This window comes from Bipolaris sorokiniana, assembly GCF_000338995.1.
Source record: "Bipolaris sorokiniana ND90Pr unplaced genomic scaffold COCSAscaffold_17, whole genome shotgun sequence".
Classification (NCBI taxonomy): Eukaryota; Fungi; Ascomycota; class Dothideomycetes; order Pleosporales; family Pleosporaceae; genus Bipolaris; species Bipolaris sorokiniana.
This window is the reverse complement of record NW_006911911.1, coordinates 100,007-118,270: the sequence shown is the minus strand read 5'-3', so window position 1 is coordinate 118,270 and position 18,264 is coordinate 100,007. Positions and strand designations below refer to the sequence as shown.

Below are 18,264 nucleotides of genomic sequence, written 5' to 3'. Positions count from 1 at the left end.
TTTCGAGCCATTAGTCGATTACCAAGCAACGCGTTGCTTCACAAAGAGCTTAAGTATGCCCTGTCATATTCAGTAGGTCCCCGCCTGTGAGCTTACTGCCTTGCGCAAAGCTCTCTTCTCAAAGCCTTGTCGTACGTGCTAACCTGTCGTGCTCTAGAATAGGATCGTATGAACCATCGCTGCATCATTCAGCCTTCTTCCAACCACTAGACTGTCTACCAAGCTTTATCTGCACTCGGCACGCGTTTGAACCATGTCACCACCACCTAGCATACGCAGTAGACCGCCGTCCATTAACACTACTGACGAGAACACACCCCTTTTGTCATATGTGGAACCTGCGCCTATAGTAGAGAGCTCAGATGTTTCGGACCAGCCCTACGAGAACGAAGATATTGAGAACAGGAATCAGGATGAACATCGCCCACTTCCAAAATTGCAAGTCCTTCTGTTGTGCTACGGGGGGTGTTTAGGGCCTATTGCATTCTTCTCGATCATTCCTTATATCAATTTCATGATTGAGAGAGTTGGCGGTGTCGACAAGGAGGATGTTGGTTTCTATTCTGGGCTGATTGAAAGTCTATTCAGTGCAACTCAGATGTGTGTCATGATTCTATGGGGCAAGGTAGGTGATTGTGACTAGTTAATTCAAGAGGATAATCCCGCTGACCCAGTTTCCAGGCTTCTGATCGGTATGGGAGAAAGCCAGTGCTGGTTATATCGTTGTTTGGAATGACCATTGCTACGTTACTATTTGGTCTAAGTCAATCTATATGGCAGCTGGCGTTGTTCAGATGCTTCTCTGGCGTCTTTGCTGGTACTGTTGTCACTGTCCGTGCCATGCTCTCTGAGAACAGCACCAAACACACACAAGCTCGCGCCTTTAGCTTCTTTGCATTCTCCAACAATATGGGCATCTTTATAGGCCCGCTGATTGGTAAGTGACACAGAGATCAGCAAACGCTCATCATGTGCTAAGTAGACGACTACAGGTGGCGGACTCGAGCGACCAGCTGACAAGTTTCCCTCAACTTTTGGCAAGGTGCAGTTCTGGCACGACTATCCTTACGCGTTGCCAAACATTGTCATTGCGGCAGTTGGCTTTTCTGCCGCCATTTCCACCCTGCTGTTTGTAAAGGAAACGCTGCATACTCATGGTGATGCGAAGAACTCGAAGCCCAGCATGTCGACTTGGGAACTACTCAAGTACCCCGGTGTCGCTCGTGTTCTTCTTATTTACAATTATGTGATGCTTCTGGCGTACACTTTTACCGCCGTGTTTCCACTAGCCCAATATACACCTGTGGATATGGGCGGCCTCGGCTTCTCATCAGGTCTAATCGCCATATTCACGGGACTCAATGGGGTGTCTCAAGCTATTTGGCTACTACTAGTCTTCCCGATACTGCACAAGCGTTTCGGCACTGGTCGTTTGCTCTGGCTATGCGCGCTAGCTTGGCCTATCCTTTTCGTCTCTATTCCGATTTACAACGTCTTTCTGCGATATGGCAAGACTATCCTTTTCTGGGCTACCGGACCGCCGATGCTGGCATTTTTCTGTGGAGTTTCAATGGCATTCAGTGAGTACCCCGTATGCTACTTACCTGATCTTCGTCACTAATGCGCATACTAGCCTCTGTACAGCTTGCACTCAACGACATTTCACCCTCGCCTGAGACCCTTGGGACACTGAACGCGATTGCAATTGCGTTTCAGTGTGGTCTTCGATCCGTTGCTCCTGCCGTGGCGACTAGTATATACGCTCTCAGTGTCAAGTACAACATCCTATGGGGCCAGCTATTTTGGCTTACCCAGGTTGCTTTAGTATTTGGGTTGTACGCATTGTTGCCGTTGCTTCCAGCCAAGGTCAGAGGTGGTGCGAGACCTAAACATGACAATGGAGATGCATAGTGTTTCTAGGAATATAAAAGGAGGAATTCACAGCTCCTTCATATGCAATTGTAGGAGCCAATATCATTATAGAGAGGCAAAGTGGTCCTGTACGATACTACCTTGGCTGGCTACCTCGCACTTTTGACAGTCGTCACTTTGAAGTATTCATTACTTTAGTATACAGATATGGTTGGAAAATGAGAAAACGGAATTCGGTTATTCTCAATCGGCGAAGCGGCTACGTTGTAATGATGAAGACGAGTCTTATCGTCTTATATGATCGTCCTCTCAACGCGTTTTCACCATCACCATGAGAGTTTCCTAACCAACACCTTATGAGCTAGGGATTAAAAATCAATCTCTACATTCAACTCTAATCTGCATACATGTCCTGTCAACCCTCTTCACCTGCTTCATCAACACACAAATCAACAATCTTAACATCCAACTCAACTATTTCACCACTTGGCGCACTATTTTCTCCATCTTAACCCCACAGAGATTGCCATTCAAGCAGAAACTACTGATCCAATCCCTCCCGATGTTCATCCGTATCCTGTTGTCCCCGTCAAAACAAATATCACAAAGCTGAACGTAATGGCCAACCAGCACCAGGACGTCCACGCTTTCGTACCCGATATCCTCTTAGCAACTGTCTATAGGCAGATGGAAACGTTGCCGGATCAGTGATCAATAGCGGTATAGTCGCCAAGACAGAAGCAAACTTCAATGTTCAGACTATTTCCGAATCCACTGATTCAGCGCGGATTTGTGGCGGTTCAGGAGGCACACTGCCGGACTGGGAATGAGCAAAGCAAAAAAAAAAGATCTTGCATCTTAGATCGCCAGTGCTATGCACTGTGAAAATGGAGGTAGCTTAGGCGTATTTTAGTAGCAAGTCTTTCTGGGATGTCGCATACGAGGACGGAGTATGCTGGATGAGGAAAGTATACTATCTTTGTTTACTTCAAGACTTGAAGACTGTATGGATCAATTTGTGTGTGTGTGGCGCTGTTGGCATATAAAATCAGATGGGCTCTTGGAAGATGCGGCTATGAGTTATCGCTGGAGTGTCGCCCAAGGTTTTTGAGTACGTGATGATATCAAAGATGCTTGTGGGGAAAACAGTTCCCGGTAAGGGTAGTCTGGGTAACCCTTATATTGGACCACTGCTCCATTTAAGAGGGAGTAGATCGGATAGATATACAGTGTGTATATAGGCTAAGATCAGTAAAAGGTAGGTCAGTGACAGATGGAATGTTACCGAAGGTGGTTGGGGAGGGGTGGTCGTATATACACTGTGGTGTAGCAGTACGTGGATAGATTACAAAAATAAATTAGTATTTCTTTTCGGCGCAGATAATCCACCGTCTTCAATCAATCCTATTCCAGCGATTACTTGCCAGCTATCATCTCTACCGATTGCGGGGTGCCCCTTGATATTTTGGAGTGCTGATAGCATTCAGGATATAGCACTAACCGAGTAGTCTGTTGTAGATATTAAGACTGGTTACATCTCGGAGGGGCTTTTGTGGTATGTATAAAAGAGGGGTATCTGCTCAAGCAAAATACGCCGTCGGGATTAGTTTGAATTCAGTGCGAGTGTGGGGCGTGAGGAGTCCATGGTTATTTCTTTCGGTCTACTCCTACCGATGTTTAAATATAGTCATATCCTATTCATAATCACAGCAGGCTACAAGAAAATGAAAAGTTGTCTACGGTGAATATCTCGGCCCTCCACAAGCCATCCCGTACAAGCCCTAAGCATCGAACTAATGTAAGGTACCACCGATCAAGCATCAGTGGCTTCGGGAAGCCCACCTTCGGGACGTAACCAGAAACAGCAAGCCACTGCATATGTGGGGGAGAGACGCGGGGAGTTCCGAGGAAGAAGCGCAGAAAGTGGATCTGGTGCAGTGGCTGTGTTTGAACAAGGTTAGGATTTTTTTGACTCACCCACGACAGAGGCTACTACTAACCCGCCTATTCTAGTATAAAGTAGTGCCTGTCATCTTGCTTCCGAAAGACCGAAGAACCACTTACTACCAAGCTAAAAACCAATTGACTACCAGGATGGATAAACACATCGGATGGCAATGAAGACTTGGAAACTTGCACTGCTGGACTTTTTTTTTTTTACCATGGCCCGTTTTCTCGTAACAAACGATTAAGCCCCTCCTCACCACCCAAGAAATCCCACTCTCTACGTCATACCGAACACTCGTTCACTTATCCACCCATTTATGTTACATGTTGCATGACACTAGCCTGAGGGGTAAAAAGAAAAAAAAAGAGAGAGAGATGGGGAGTTTAACCCGTTGGTGGACTGGCGTCTCGCTTGTATAGCTTCTTTGGCTGTAGAACAGCCACCGCAAAACCTTGATTTGTTGCCTGAGGCCTATTTTCTGGACCTCTCTTTTGCCCATTTGCAGTTTTCACTTTTGTGGCTTTCTTGAGTGAGTTCTGGGGTTCTTTTTTGCGGTAGGGGTATGATGATTGCGTTTGTTGAGTGGGCATGGTGGTTTGGTCCGCAGAAGTGGACGAGATGAGAGTGTTCTATGGCTGCTGGACCGAGTACGCGCACGAGGGGTTATGAGATTTTATTCTGGGAAGATGTGCGGTGCTTTTGGGAGAGATGCGAAGTGTGCGTTTGGACTGGGTATGAAGGGGAGTCTTGAGGCTGAGGAAAAGGCAGGTTGATATGCGCGCATGCTCACTTGATAGGTTACTTCTACTTGGACATGTTTTGCTCTGCTGTCAAATGCAGAAGCATGTTGCATCTTTGATACCTTTTCGGTTCGGTTTTTCTCCTTCCAATGGTTTTTCCAGGCTTTTCTTATCCGACATATCATGGGTGCGAAGCCAGAGTTCGAGGACTTTTCCGATACTATGATATTTCACTCACCGGACGTTGGATGGATTACCTTTAGGCGATTCACAAACTACATTAAATCTCGCATAACCAACGTAGCCGCTGATACGTAGCATTATTCATGGTTAATACCGCAGTTATGCAGCAAAGTCCATGCCGACAGATCTCGCTACAATCAGTGGGACACATCCCTCACCAGCCAAAGCGAGAACGCCCCAGTATTCCAGATTCAAGCAACTCCGAAGCTGATCAATACCAGGAAAGCATAAACACTTTCGGATCTTGCTCACCGCGGTCGGAACAAGAAAACGCTCACACGAGCTCGGTGGTTCTCTGCAAAGCTTTCGGTTGGCCTAAAATTCCCGCAAAATACCTATGGGTAAAATCCCAAAAAAAGCACATGACGACAGACCAACATGAAAAAATGAGGCATTTAGCCACATTGGGCATCATTCCTCTCTAGTACTCTCCTCTCAGAACTAGATTTATTTGTTGGGTAGCGAACCGGAAGCCAACGCAATTACCATCACGCCTACCACCCACCCATCGGCATTCAATCAATAGTAATCGGGGCGCCTCCAACACCGACAATACTGCGACGCGGAAATAAAGAAAAGGGACGTTAGCATCGCCCAAAACCCGATGCTCCGACCCGAACGCGAAACTATATGTGGATAAACCCGAGCTACGAAATCTAGAATGGCTTTTTATTTTCTCTTGGTGGCTTGCCGAGTCTTCCGTTCGTATCCGAGTAATATGCGAAGACCGACGACAGAACGATGTAGCGATCATCCTTTGGTCCCTTCGAGAACACGGCTAATTTGCGAAGGATGACCGGCATTTCCACGTGTTTACGCGGTAAATTGAGATTCTAGAAGCCCGGTTAGAGTGGCTGCTGAGAAGGAGTGACATGGCATGATTCCTTTAGAGCCGCCCTTTCCTTCCGTTCGTTGCGAGGGTAAATGCTGATCGTGGGATCCACAGAGGTATGGTCGATGTACCTAATGATCCGCATGCTTTTGTGGTAGGTGGGCCTTGCATAATTGGTGTATTATTGTGTCCAGGGTATCAGCCTTGTGGAGGATGGACGGGTTTATGCTTACTACTGCGTTGCGAACTGTGGTGGATTTTTGTGCCTTGGACGTATGTGGTATTTTATCCGCTGACGACATAGGAGGGTTGTCTTTTGTTATGACTGACTATTTGACTTGTGCTCGATGAAAATGAACAAGTTGTGAATATCGAAATCAACAACGACGCAGGCGTATATCCATTTCGTTGTTTTTCACTCGAGGCACACTCGAATGGACTGGTCGATCCACGAGCCCATGTACCACTGTTCTGCCATGATATTTACCATAGATTTGTTGTACTCATTACTCAATATCGATACGCTATTTGATTCTTCAATGGGACACAAGTCTCTCACACAAAGACATTACTACACTTGACATTAAACTAGATTAGTTATACCAATCATATCATCACGAATACTGGAATACATGCATGCATCTCTCCATTTTTCGATTGGCTACCAATACCTAATGCTAAGCCGATTATGCTGTCCATTTTATCTTGGCATCTCTTGTAACATCTGCACCTCCTTCAGCCATGCCCTTGCATACCCGGTATTTGTTTTTCAAAGTCTAAAACCTTGGTAACTATGATACCAGCATAAAGCAAAGACTATACTACTGTTTCGCCACCACAACGGCTTGGTTCTGGTAAAGCATGTGATTGGCACAAGGCTAGTCTGTATACTACCAGCCTTGTTCCATGGCTCAGATTACGCGGTTTGACAGCAAGATCAGTTTCACCTTCCTTTGCCAAGCAGGACTACAGTTCCATGTGACCTACGAGTAGACGTAAAACTCTTGCTTTTCGTGCCACAGTTTTCCCTGCCTGCAAACGTAATCGTTGCGAGACAAAGTATACGCGGCAGGGCGGTTGACAAAAAAAAACAAAGGAACCCTGTCCCAAGCTACGGGTGCGGAGAATTAAAAACCGACGACGTAATAACGTTGCATCTGGAGCGACCAACGCATCAGACGAGACTTGAATTTGCCTCAGGATACTCGGATGCCCGTTACCGATAAGTGCTATGAAGCGTTTGCGTTACAGTACTACGAGAACAACCGCGGCTAACAATTAGAGACACGCACATTCGTTGGCAAACCAGCTGTCACAAAACGGTTGCAGATCTTGGCAAGCCTACCACCACCGACGTCAACAAGGGCAAACCCGACATCCTTAACGGCCCGTTTCGGCGAGTTTTTTCTCGCCTTCCCTTTGGCCTCTGGTCTTGCAACTTGCTTTTTCAGCCGCTCCCGTAAATAACTGGGAACACGTTATTCATTTCTCGGGACCTACCTACCAGCTTGGGGGGCCCTATGACGTCTTTGGTTGCGAGAATCTGCGCCAAAAAGCCGAAACACGAGCGAGGCACGGATTGTTTAACAGACCGCCTGTCTTTCTCCATCTTGTCTTAGCACCGGGTGATTGATTTTATTTTTATTTTACTTTTTGGTTGCAATGAGTTGTTGCATAGCCGATAGGAGCATATCAGTGTAATGACATCAATTTCTGCGGCTTGATCAAACCGACTGCGACTCGGACTATCAACTCCGCGGGTCGATCCGCAGGCCCCTACGACATGTGGTGGTTGGGGAATGGGATGGGGGGTTGGGACTGGCAGGGCGAAGCAAGCGGGCGGGTGGGCGGGCGGGGCTATTCATGACATGGGCTGGGTTGGTTGGTTGGATGTTTGACTGACTGGCTGGGTGTGGGATTGAGTTTGAACGAAGGAGGGCCGAAATGCAGGCGGGTTAGGATGCAAAAGGGTAAAAGGCACGACTGCCAAAAGAGAGAACGCGGCTTATTAGCCGATCCAACGTCATGCCAGAGAGTACATCGTATCGCGCAAACCCTCGTGATATGTGGTACCACAAACCCACATCCCCTCGCACTCCCCAAGTTGTGCAAGGAAGAACAAGAGGAAAAATCACAACGTGGATCGCGCATCGCATGCATAGCTGTTAGTCACCCACCTGCAACCCACATCCGCGCTGCATGTCCCCCCCCCGTCCGCCTCATCGCTCCCATTCCCCATTTTTTTTGCCCTTTTTCCTTTCCCAGGGGGAAAAGAGGCTTGCATGTGCCCCCTCCCCTCCATTCAAAAAGGGAAAAAAGCAGTAGTCAGTAGTTAGTATCATTGATAACCAACCATTTCTTACGTTGCGCTTTGATCAATACTACCAATTTCCCACAGCCCTGCATGGACCCATATGCCGCATACGCGCGCGTGCGGCAGATCATAGCGAATAAAGGGTAGTTATGTAATAGTAATAAACATCAAAACATAAACAAACACACGCGACAAAAGAGCGGTAGTGCACAGATCCTTTTTTTAACCGCCGATTCACAAGAAGAACACGTGACTAGAGATGCGGATTTCGTGGCCAGGATGGGCAAACCATCCATATGCGCATATGCGCGCGCCCCCCCCCCAATTCCCCATCTCCCCATTGCGATATACTTACCCGAACTCGGCTTTCAGCCCCGTGTTGGCGCTGTCGGTTTACTGCAGGCATCGCCAAGCGAAGAGCAAGATTTGGCTCTTTTTCGTTGTTCGCGATTGCGAAAAATGGTCGTCTCTCTTTGTTAGCATATGCACCCTTAGATTTCCATAGTGCTAAAGTAAACTTTGTTTCCCCAATTTCCCCGACCGTTTTGCTTGGGGTTGCGCGCATGCGCCGACAACAACGAAGACGGAGGGTTGGCGAGGTAAGTTTTCTCATTTGCTCTCTCCTTACCAAACACTTGTTCGCTTTCGCGGCAGGACCCATATCCGATGCGCGCACGTACTTAATGCGGCCGCGATACGTACCTAGTTACTATATCTCCTCTCATATTCGTTTCAACAGCACACCCCGGCTCGAGGTTTGGTTTTCGCGTGACAATTTATTAAGGCTTCCCATGTTACATATTAGGGGTAAAGGAAGGCAAGACCCATCGAAAAAAAAAACCAGCCAAGTAACCCTGTTTTACGTTTTGGCGCCTCGGTACATGGAATCGGAAATCGAGATGGTGGGTCCCCTTCCCTTGAAAGCCAATTTGCGTGGGTTTTGTTGTTATCTAGACTAACGGAAAATGACTTGGCGCGCTATTGGAAAGCCGGGTGGGGAAAGAAAATATGGGTTGGGAAAGTGGGTATCGTCGGGAATAGTGGTGTTAGTAGATTGCCCGAACAGGGTGCAGAGACATGCTTTCTCCTTTTTTTTCTACTTACAATTTGAGCTTGCTTTATTATCGCTACTGCTATATCTTTGTTGAGAAGTGGCGCAAACTGAATGGGCATGGTAAACGACCCAATGGAGATGAGATGGTTATCGTCGGCAGAGAGACGGGCGAGAACACGAGACATGGCTTTACTGTCGTGGTTCTAGGTGTACTGACGGCGTCATTACTAGTAAGCGCCCCCGAGGGTGCAGCCCCGAGGAAGTGAGGCAATCGGGACGCAACACGCTGCATTCATAGCTGCACGACATCATTCGCTAAGCCGTTGTCATCAATCTTTGATCATGGTGACAGGCGCGGGTAAGCTGTTTAACTCCAGACTATGCAGAAGCCAGGTTGGCGCGCAGACACAATTGGTCAACTTCATCGCCGTGGCTTGCAGCAAGCTTGTTGAATACCCCGCGTTGCGAATACGAAAACCTACACCCTACCCGTATGTCATATGCGTTGCATCGATATGTCATTGAATCGTATATTCCGCGCGTGGTCACTTGTGCATGCATTCCTTGGTGCCAACTATAGTGTACTCTATGGCTGGACTTCGCGACTGCTTCAGGGTAACTCATCCGGGAATCCTGCCGAAATGCCAAGTGCTAAGTGAAAAGTTTGACGACCCTGATATGCTATATACAAAACTAGGGTCATTTGGCAAATCTAGGCTCAAAGGGGTGGTTCTCGTCTAGATTGCGCAGGAAATAATTATACATTGCAAAACATAGTGGTCAAAGACAAAAAAGATAGACAGTTGTAGACGAAGTGGATCACAGACAAGTCACAAATGGCACAGCAGAATGGATCATTTGGAATGTTAAGTTCAGACAATGAAATTATGCTTCTTGGTATACGTGAGAAGACTAGCAAGTACAGTGATGAGAAATTAACCTTTCCGTGAAGGTGGGCTCATCGGACCCTAGCAAATATCCAAATACACATCGACTCATATCTAGTCGTCATCCTCCTCCTCAACAGCGCGGGGAGCAAGGACATAACGGGTAGTTCCGTGCTTGTCGGTTCCGTGCTCGAGAGACAGCTTGCTGAGAGCAGCAATCATGTTCTCAATGGCAGGGTTCTTGCGGCTACGGTCCTTGCGGCCGAGAGTGTCGAGCCACTCAATGCGGTTAAGCATGTAGTAGACAATGGCGATGATGATCGTAACACCAATAGAGTAGGCCCAGACGACGACAACGGTAACAATGTCGACCCATCCGTCATCACGGAAGCGGGAGTTGATAGTAGGGGGGTTGGTCTGGTAGGGGGCACCGGACATCCAGCCGAAGAGAGTGAAGATGGTAGCGAGAGCATCGACACCCAAGATGGCGGCAACCAGCTGGAAGGAGGGGAAAGTCTTGCCGCCACGAGTGACGAAGATGAGCCAGTTCTCAGTAAGGGCAACCTCGAGGAACAGAATGGGCTGGATAGCACCAAAGTTCTGGATGATACCACCGCTGGGGATGAAGAGGGTACCACGGACGACCCAGGTGGCGAGAGCGAGGAGGAGACCGAGGATGACGGAGATGAACCAGATCTTGGGCAGCTGCCACTCGACGGGGCGTTGCTCAGAGTGGGCATTGTCGTAAGCGACGGCGACGGTAGCCAAATCAGCGAACAGGGCAAGGAAGACGATGAGTTCAGCGCGGATAGTCTCGTTGAGGATGATCATGGAGGTGACGAGGTAGACTTCCAAGTGGAGACAGAGAGCAATACGGTACTGAATGTAGGCCTTCATACGCTGGAAAATCTGGCGGGCAGTCTTGATGGCAAGAACGATGGTGGACAGACCAGGGGCAAGGAAGACGATATCGGCGGCAGCCTGAGCAGCTTCGGTGGAACCCTCGACGGCAATACCACAGTCAGACTTCTTAAGGGAAGGAGCATCGTTGACACCGTCACCAGTCATGGCAGTCAAGTGACCACGCTGCTGGAGCATTTCGACGACCTGGTACTTGTGCTCGGGGAAAACCTCAGCGAAACCATCGGCACGCTCGACAAGGTCGTGCTGGGTGGTACCAGTAAGACCGCCGTTGATGAGCTTGGAAGAGTTGTAAACCTTGGTACCGAGAGCAAGCATCTTGCAGGTCTCCTTGGCGATGGCAATAGCGTCACCAGTCAACATCTTGACGGGAACACCAAGCTGCTGAGCCTCAACGATGGTCTGGGCGGTATCCTCACGAGGGGGGTCGAACATGGACATGAGACCGAGAAGGATCCAGTCACCGTCGTTCTTCTGGTAAGCGACACCGAGAGAGCGGAAACCACGGCGAGCGAACTCAGCGGCCTTCTCCTTGTAGAGGGTAGCGGTGATCTCATCGCAGTTGGCGAGGTTGACAATGGCCTTGGGGGCACCCTTGGCGCAGACGTACTTGTCACCACCCATGTGGCAGACGGCAGTGATACGCTTGGAGACGGGGTCGAAGGGAGTGAACTTCTCAGTGCGCCAGCCCATGTTGAGGATCTCACGAGCCTTGGGGTAGCGGCGGATGGTGAGAATGGTGACCTTGTCAATGGGGTCGAGAGACTTGAGGTTGTGGGACGAGGCAAGGGCAGCGACGGCCATCATCCAGTTGACATCCTGACCCTCAGCGACGTAGGGCTCACGGAGCGAAAGCTGGTTGGCAGTGAGAGTACCGGTCTTGTCAGAGCAGAGAACATCGACACCAGCAAGCGACTCGATGGCAGTGAGCTTCTGGACGATAGCCTTCTGCTCAGCAAGGTAGGCAGCACCGACGGCGAGAGTGGTGGTGGTGACGACGGGAAGACCGACGGGGACACCGACGATGAACATGATGAGGGCGTAGTGGAGGAGAGTGACGGACTTGTCGGTTCCCTCGCGGGCAGTGGCAATAGGAATGTGACGGAAGAAACCACCAATCCAGGCGAGCAGGATGAAGAACATCACGAGGACGAGAAGCGCCGTTCCGATGGAGTTCATGATAGCCTTGAAGTGACCCTGGTCCTGAGCGCCCTGAACGAGGGTAGCAGTGCGACCGACGAAAGAGTGCTTAGCAGTGGTGATGACGATACCGTAGGCCTTGCCGCGCTTGCAACCAGTGGTGTAGTAGGCAACCTCTCCCATGTACTTGTCGACAGCGAGAGACTCTCCGGTGATGGACGATTGATCGCAGGCAACGAGAGGGTGGCCCTGGGTGATAGGATTCTCCTCATCGAACTTCTCCTCATCGACATCATCATCCTTCTCGTCTTCGGGGTCAGCGTCGTGGAACTTGTCTTCAGCCTTGAGCTTCATGTACAATTCGAAGTCTTCAGGGTGGTCGTAGCTGCAGATAAGACGGGCATCACCAGGGACGGTCTGACCTTCCTCGACGACGACAATGTCACCGGGGACGAGTTCACGGGCGAGAATGGTTTGTTGTTGGTTGTCACGAACGACAGTTGCCTTCATGGCAATGTCACCCTTGAGCGATGCGACGACATCAGCAGCCTGCTTCTCCTGGTACCAACCGACAATGGCGTTGAGCAACAGGATACCGCAAATGACACCGAAATCAATCCAGTCCTGAAGACCGGCGGCGAGAAGAGCAGCGAGCTCCATGACTGGCTAGGCGTTAGCAGTTGCGCTAAAACAAGGTTTGCGCAAGGATGGGGAGGGTGCTTACCGTAGAGAATAGGACCGGTGAAGTAACCAATGAACTGCTTGAGAAGGTTGGTCTTCTCGCTGGTGATTTCGTTGAAGCCATAGCGCTTGCGACGCTCCTCGACCTCGTGCGAGGAAAGACCAGTGCGAAGCTCAGTGTTGAGGACTGTGAGGCAATGTTAGCAAAAGTGTCTTTTTTGCGCATGTTTTGCAGGGCGCGGCTGGTGAGGACAGTAGCGGATAGTTTGGTGGAGTCGACGTGCATGGATTCTCCACTGCGCTGTGCCGCCACGGGCTGAGCTAGCAGGGCAGGAAGCTCGAGCTTGAGCTTGGACCATGACACAACGCCAGCGACCACATTGCGGCCTCTGCTGCTCAACGACAACAAATGGCGAATGAGTATTGCCAAGCCGTCTTAATAGGCAGGTGGCAGGCGCGTGGTGTGTGCGCGGGTGTATGTGTGTGGAGGATGTGCGGTCGCGAGGCGGGCAATTGGAGCGTGGGGAAGAGGGAATGGGCTATGGGGGATAGGAGTGATCGAAGACTTACAATCATCAGGAACAGCGCCAGCGTCGGCGACGGGGGCAGCGGTGGTAGAACCGGACTTCCAGAACTGCCACCACTTCTTGACCTTGACGGTGGGCGTGGCGTGGGGGTTGACCTTTGCGTCGCGGTAGAAGAGGATGTACTTCTGGAGCGCTGTATATTCGTCCATGCCGTCGAATTCGGTCATGGAGACGATGGACTTCTGGCGCTCAGCGCCAGAGCTAGCCCGCGGGCGCTCAACATCGTCGTTGGGCGCCATGTCGGAGTCGAATTAGGGATTGGGTGTTGCTCGTATGTATTATTATATCCGGTAACTCTAGGCACAGAGAAGGCTTTCCGGGCGACTTGACTGGGAGGGATTGAGGTCAGGTCGAAAGTGCTGTGCAAAGGGGAACCGCAAGCAGGGCCTTCTCTGTGAAGAAGTGTTCAGAGGGCGGGCGCGGCTCTGGTTAAGTAGCGCGCGAGAAGCTCACCCACGTATCAACCAGGGAAAACTCAGCAAGGACCGACCTTTGGCCGCTATGAGGGATTTATGATTGTCATAAAACTAGCCATGGTTGGGGAATAGCTCGAGCCGACCAGCCCGGGGGCATTTTTGCAGCACTCTAGGTCCGTGCACCGCACGCTACATCATCGGCGCGCCGCAAACAGCAGAGATTGGCCGTTTTGGCGGTGCAGCAGTGACCGGCCGAGGGCGGGTGGCCGTCGCGCGCTGCTGACAAGCGATTATCCGACTGCTTTTGCCTCGTCGTCATGGGCGGCTGCGAGTGGGTGCAGGCAGGTGAGTGATGGTGAAGGAATGGGATGAGTGAGTGAAGATTACCATAACTGCAATCATCCCACTCCCTTCAGCATGACTGCATCATCTGTGAGTCCTTTTTTTTCAAATGTTTGCCACGGACGGCCGGTTTGTTCCGCCAGGGAGAAGGAAGTAATGGCAAGCACCTTCCTTCACTGCTGCTGCTGTTGCCGTTGCTACTTCCTGCTAAGAACTACTGCTACTATCGCTCCTGTTGCCACTACTCCCTCCACCACCAATACTTGCTACAAGCCACTACTCCGAACAAAACCATCCGCCCAGCCACCCTCATTGCCCTGTACTATTGCCTGCCCTGCCTTGCCCTACCCTGCCCGTGTCTGCATCGTCTGCTGCTCGCTAACCCAGCCTCGCTCGTCTCGTTTCCTTCAACGCGTCTCTGTCGCCGGCTGCTGAGATTAAGCTGGAGATAGCGCGACATTCCGCGACAAGCGTGCAGGCGTGGCAGGGATGCGCCCCCATGACGTTTGGCCAACTGCAACCCACGCCCGGCCAGCATCGAGTAGCACCAGAGGCACCACCACCTCCTCCTCCACTCGCCGCCACTGACTGGCACTCGCAGCGAGCACCAAGCTTCGTCTCGCTCTGTAGACAATGCTTGTCGCCTTGGCTCGCCCCTCACCTCCGCTCAATGCTGCGAGGCATTTTTTCTTTGGCCCTTGGCTGTGGTCCCCCGAGCCCTCCCCACGCCTGCGCGACTTTTGGCTGCATTCACAATTTTCTTCTAGCGGCCTTCCAGCCCCACGCACCACCAAGCACCATGGAGCCTCAATATCCGACTTCCCCCTCCCTCTCCATGATCCAGCACGCCCCACGGCCTGCTTCGGGCATCGGCCCTGTCTCAACGAGCCCTACCGCTGCTGAGACGGCCAGCCATGTCGGCCGAATCACACCTACTGTCACGCCGTCGCCCGGCCAACCCTGACCACCCCCGGTCGTGACCGTTAGCAGTTGTGTTATCATGGCCAGACAGACTAATACCACCAACCGCACTCGCTCCACTACACTATACGCCCAGCGTGTGCCGTGGAGAAATTGAAACACGGTTCCGTCGCACAGGGCTTTGGCTGCAAAAGAGCCTGGCCTGGCCGTTCTCGTTGTGTCGTGCTCGCGGCTGCTGCCCTTTGCGCCAATGCCAATGCCAATATGCCTGCGAGGGCTTGGGGAGCCTGCGAGTCTGCCCCGGTTTCCAGACCGTGGATGGCCTTCCCAACACGGCAGCCGCCACGTCCACGCACGTGACGCGCCTTCCTGCCACTCTCACTGCCGATGCTTCGCCGGCACGCGAGTGAGCCTCACCGCCGTGCGGGAATAATCGCTCTAACCCACATGTGTGCGAGTACGAACACGTACTGCATACCATCCTCCGCCTACCACCCCATCCATCACTCATCGTTTTTACCGACGCCAACCCTCGCCCTCGACTGGCCCTCTGAATCGCTCCCACCACGCGCCCCACCCACCGGTGTCGGTCCGCGCTCATCGCACGCACCCTTACGTCGTGTGTTATCTCGTCTGTTGTATTGTTTGTACATGCTATTGCTACAAGGTTTGTGAAGTATCGTCCTCTGCCCCTCTGTCACCATCCATGTGCTTTAACGGCCACGACCCTCTGTGCTTCGTCCTGAGACAGACGGCCCCATCGCTTGCGCTGATCACCACCGTCAACGTCTTTTCGCGATACCTTCGTACCTGCAGCATGTGCGTTGCGGCACCCACATGCCAAGCCAATTGTTGTACGCCGCGTTTCAAACACCGACACATGTTCGGGAAACTTTCACAACTCCATCTTAGTTAGCCCTCCAGCCTCGTGATACGCTTCCGGTGAGGCACTCCCGACCTTCACGGCTGATCTACCTGAGGCTCATGTGCGGCTGCCATTGTTTCGTTCCCAGCCTCCGAACTCTGTCCCTGCTCCCAACTAAACAATGGCTTTTTTTTTTCAAACCATGTCTGCCGCGCCAACTGCTCACGGCACGCGAACCCTTGCATCCGACGCATGCAGGGACGATGGGCTCCACCAGCCCGCCTCACTCATGTCTTCCTGCGGCCTGGTCGCGATTGCATACACCGGACGTCTACTCAACCAAATGCACTCTTGCCATGTTCAATGACAAATTCAACACTGTCCACCTGCGTTGAACATATGTATACCAAGCCCCCCACCAATCAAGTCCAACTGGACCTGTGAGGAGCATTGATATCGGAGCATGTGCAATTACTCACGCTACCACCACCTGGGCGTGGTAGAAAACTTTGCATAACCATAGTGCGACATATCCCCAACCACATTGCTCCCGTCAGAGTATAGCCACTCAAATCATCTATCATGGTCGCACCTGAAAATGACTGCTCCGATACCTGCCAAGCAGCAGATCAGTCGTTTGCATCAGCGCCGGATCTCGTAGATCGCTCTTGGCGCTGGCTCTCCCACTCTCCGCACAATCCAACACCGTCCGCTGTGCTCGTCGCATCTCCGCCCGGGCACTATGCTCCGCGTCCGGCTTATCATCATCCGCTACTATGGTCAAATACATTCCTACTCTGTCCAAAGTGTGCCCAGCTTGTCCAAGCCGCTGACACTTTAGTGCGGCATTTTCAGAGGTTGCACCATATTGTTCTTGGCAACCATCACGGGTTCATCCGAACCCTCAACTCCCCAGATTTTGACCTGTCATCGACCCCCACATATACATCCGATCTTGCCATGATGACTGCCTTTTTGCCATATATCCGTCCGCCTTTTGACCATGCAATATAATCACGCAACAGCTTGCATCTCAACCCCGCTTTCGACAGCATTCTTCCATTTCTCCATACTTTTACCGATTAGGTAGTCCTCGGCATTGCAGCCGGACACTGAAAGCTAGAAAGGAAAACTTTTTTAGCCAAGAAATCTGGAGAGACACACGTGCACACTTCTCCGCGTACACGGTCACCACTCAATCGTCGTCCTTCCGCTGCCAAGTATGGCTCTGTGCGGACAGGCGCCTGGGCGGAGCAACCGTGTACCACCACAGTCTCCCATTATACTCGTCTGTGCAACCTTGGCCCGTAGTTGTTTACTTTTTGCAACACTTGGCCTAGTTTTCAACATGAAAGATATCATTTGCCATTACTTTTGCACTCCTTTTAATTCTCCTTTATCTTCGTATAAACAAAACTGGCCTTTCTTGGCTTTATTGGTTTTTCTCGCTCCAAGTCCCGTGTGTGGCGCATAGTAAGCTGCGTTCTTCGGCTAGCACATTGCTCATCGTAATTTCATTCTCAACTTTGTACGATGATCCCCTTTTTTCCCTTCACTCGTTTTACTCGCCAGCGGAGTGCAAAACAAACAAAAAAAGGGGGTTTCCACGCGTGATAGGGTTCTCCGTGCAGACAACAAGGTTGACGTAATTTTAGTGTAACAATCTAGGACCAAATCTCGTGTGGTAGGTTTACACTTGCCGTATCATCTCCGAGGGTTTCGTGTACCATGACTTGGATTTTGTTTAGGATTTTTCTGAGCCGTCTTTGTACGTGTTTAGAATGAGAGCACAGATATTTTGTAGATGAGAGCATTGAGGGGGGTGAAGGATTGAGAAGATGGGTGACATTGGTTGTGTGATTAATGGCTTGTATTGATATTACAGTTTGACATTTTAGGAATTATAAACTAGCCATTGGTGAATTACACATTACATCCTGTAATCACTCTTAAGAAGTAATATGGACTTTGTGAATAATAAAATCATTTTACATGTTATGCACAAGAAATACATACATCTATTATAAATCAAAATTGAAAAAATAACAAACTTCACATCACTCAACCATTCCCCCATACGCTATAAAAACACTCACATGATACTATTTATTGCACACTCTTAGAATTCGAAGTCGCTGTTCATTTACCTTACAGCTCCTCTCACCGTCTCTCGCTCTCTCTCCAGAATCCTGTACTACTACTAATTAAGACTACCATTTCCATTGAATACCTAGTAAACTGCCATGTGCACATCTATCCTACCCAACTCATGAAAGAAAACTTTGCAACCAAACAAATGAAACAAAAACAAAATATATTTTCTTGACCCATTAAAGCATCGTGTAGCACATTGAAAAATCCTCTTGGTACCTATTTGGCAAGTAACTAAATATCAATGCATACATACGAATATCCCATACCTTCTCTTTCACATACTAATATTTTACACTGCCAATCAACCCTTCCCATCTTTCCTTTTTTGTCTAACCGCCCCCCCCCCC

General features: G+C 50.3%; 4 protein-coding genes across 4 annotated transcripts; 2 read left to right on the top strand and 2 right to left on the bottom strand.

Annotated features, from left to right (window-relative positions):
- The first annotated feature begins 84 nt into the window (after positions 1-84).
- On the top strand, positions 85-2,150 carry COCSADRAFT_152577 (uncharacterized protein). Its single transcript, XM_007706750.1, has 4 exons — positions 85-625; positions 682-937; positions 993-1,580; positions 1,634-2,150. Exons 1-4 carry the CDS (start codon positions 254-256, stop codon positions 1,909-1,911), a joined length of 1,494 nt encoding a protein of 497 aa, XP_007704940.1. The 5' UTR covers positions 85-253; the 3' UTR covers positions 1,912-2,150.
- A 7,696-nt stretch (positions 2,151-9,846) lies between these two features.
- COCSADRAFT_127526 (uncharacterized protein) lies at positions 9,847-13,700 on the bottom strand. The gene is made up of 3 exons (XM_007706749.1): positions 13,203-13,700; positions 12,676-12,819; positions 9,847-12,613 (listed from the first exon to the last, which is right to left on the bottom strand). Exons 1-3 carry the CDS (start codon positions 13,456-13,458, stop codon positions 10,005-10,007), a joined length of 3,009 nt encoding a protein of 1,002 aa, XP_007704939.1. The 5' UTR covers positions 13,459-13,700; the 3' UTR covers positions 9,847-10,004.
- A 1,236-nt stretch (positions 13,701-14,936) lies between these two features.
- Positions 14,937-15,676, bottom strand: COCSADRAFT_255374 (uncharacterized protein). Its single transcript, XM_007706748.1, has one exon. The coding sequence runs from the start codon at positions 15,497-15,499 to the stop codon at positions 15,023-15,025; it is 477 nt and encodes a 158-aa protein (XP_007704938.1). The 5' UTR covers positions 15,500-15,676; the 3' UTR covers positions 14,937-15,022.
- Positions 15,677-16,252: 576 nt separating this feature from the next.
- On the top strand, positions 16,253-16,945 carry COCSADRAFT_255367 (uncharacterized protein). Its single transcript, XM_007706747.1, has one exon. The coding sequence runs from the start codon at positions 16,346-16,348 to the stop codon at positions 16,775-16,777; it is 432 nt and encodes a 143-aa protein (XP_007704937.1). The 5' UTR covers positions 16,253-16,345; the 3' UTR covers positions 16,778-16,945.
- The last annotated feature ends 1,319 nt before the right edge of the window (positions 16,946-18,264 follow it).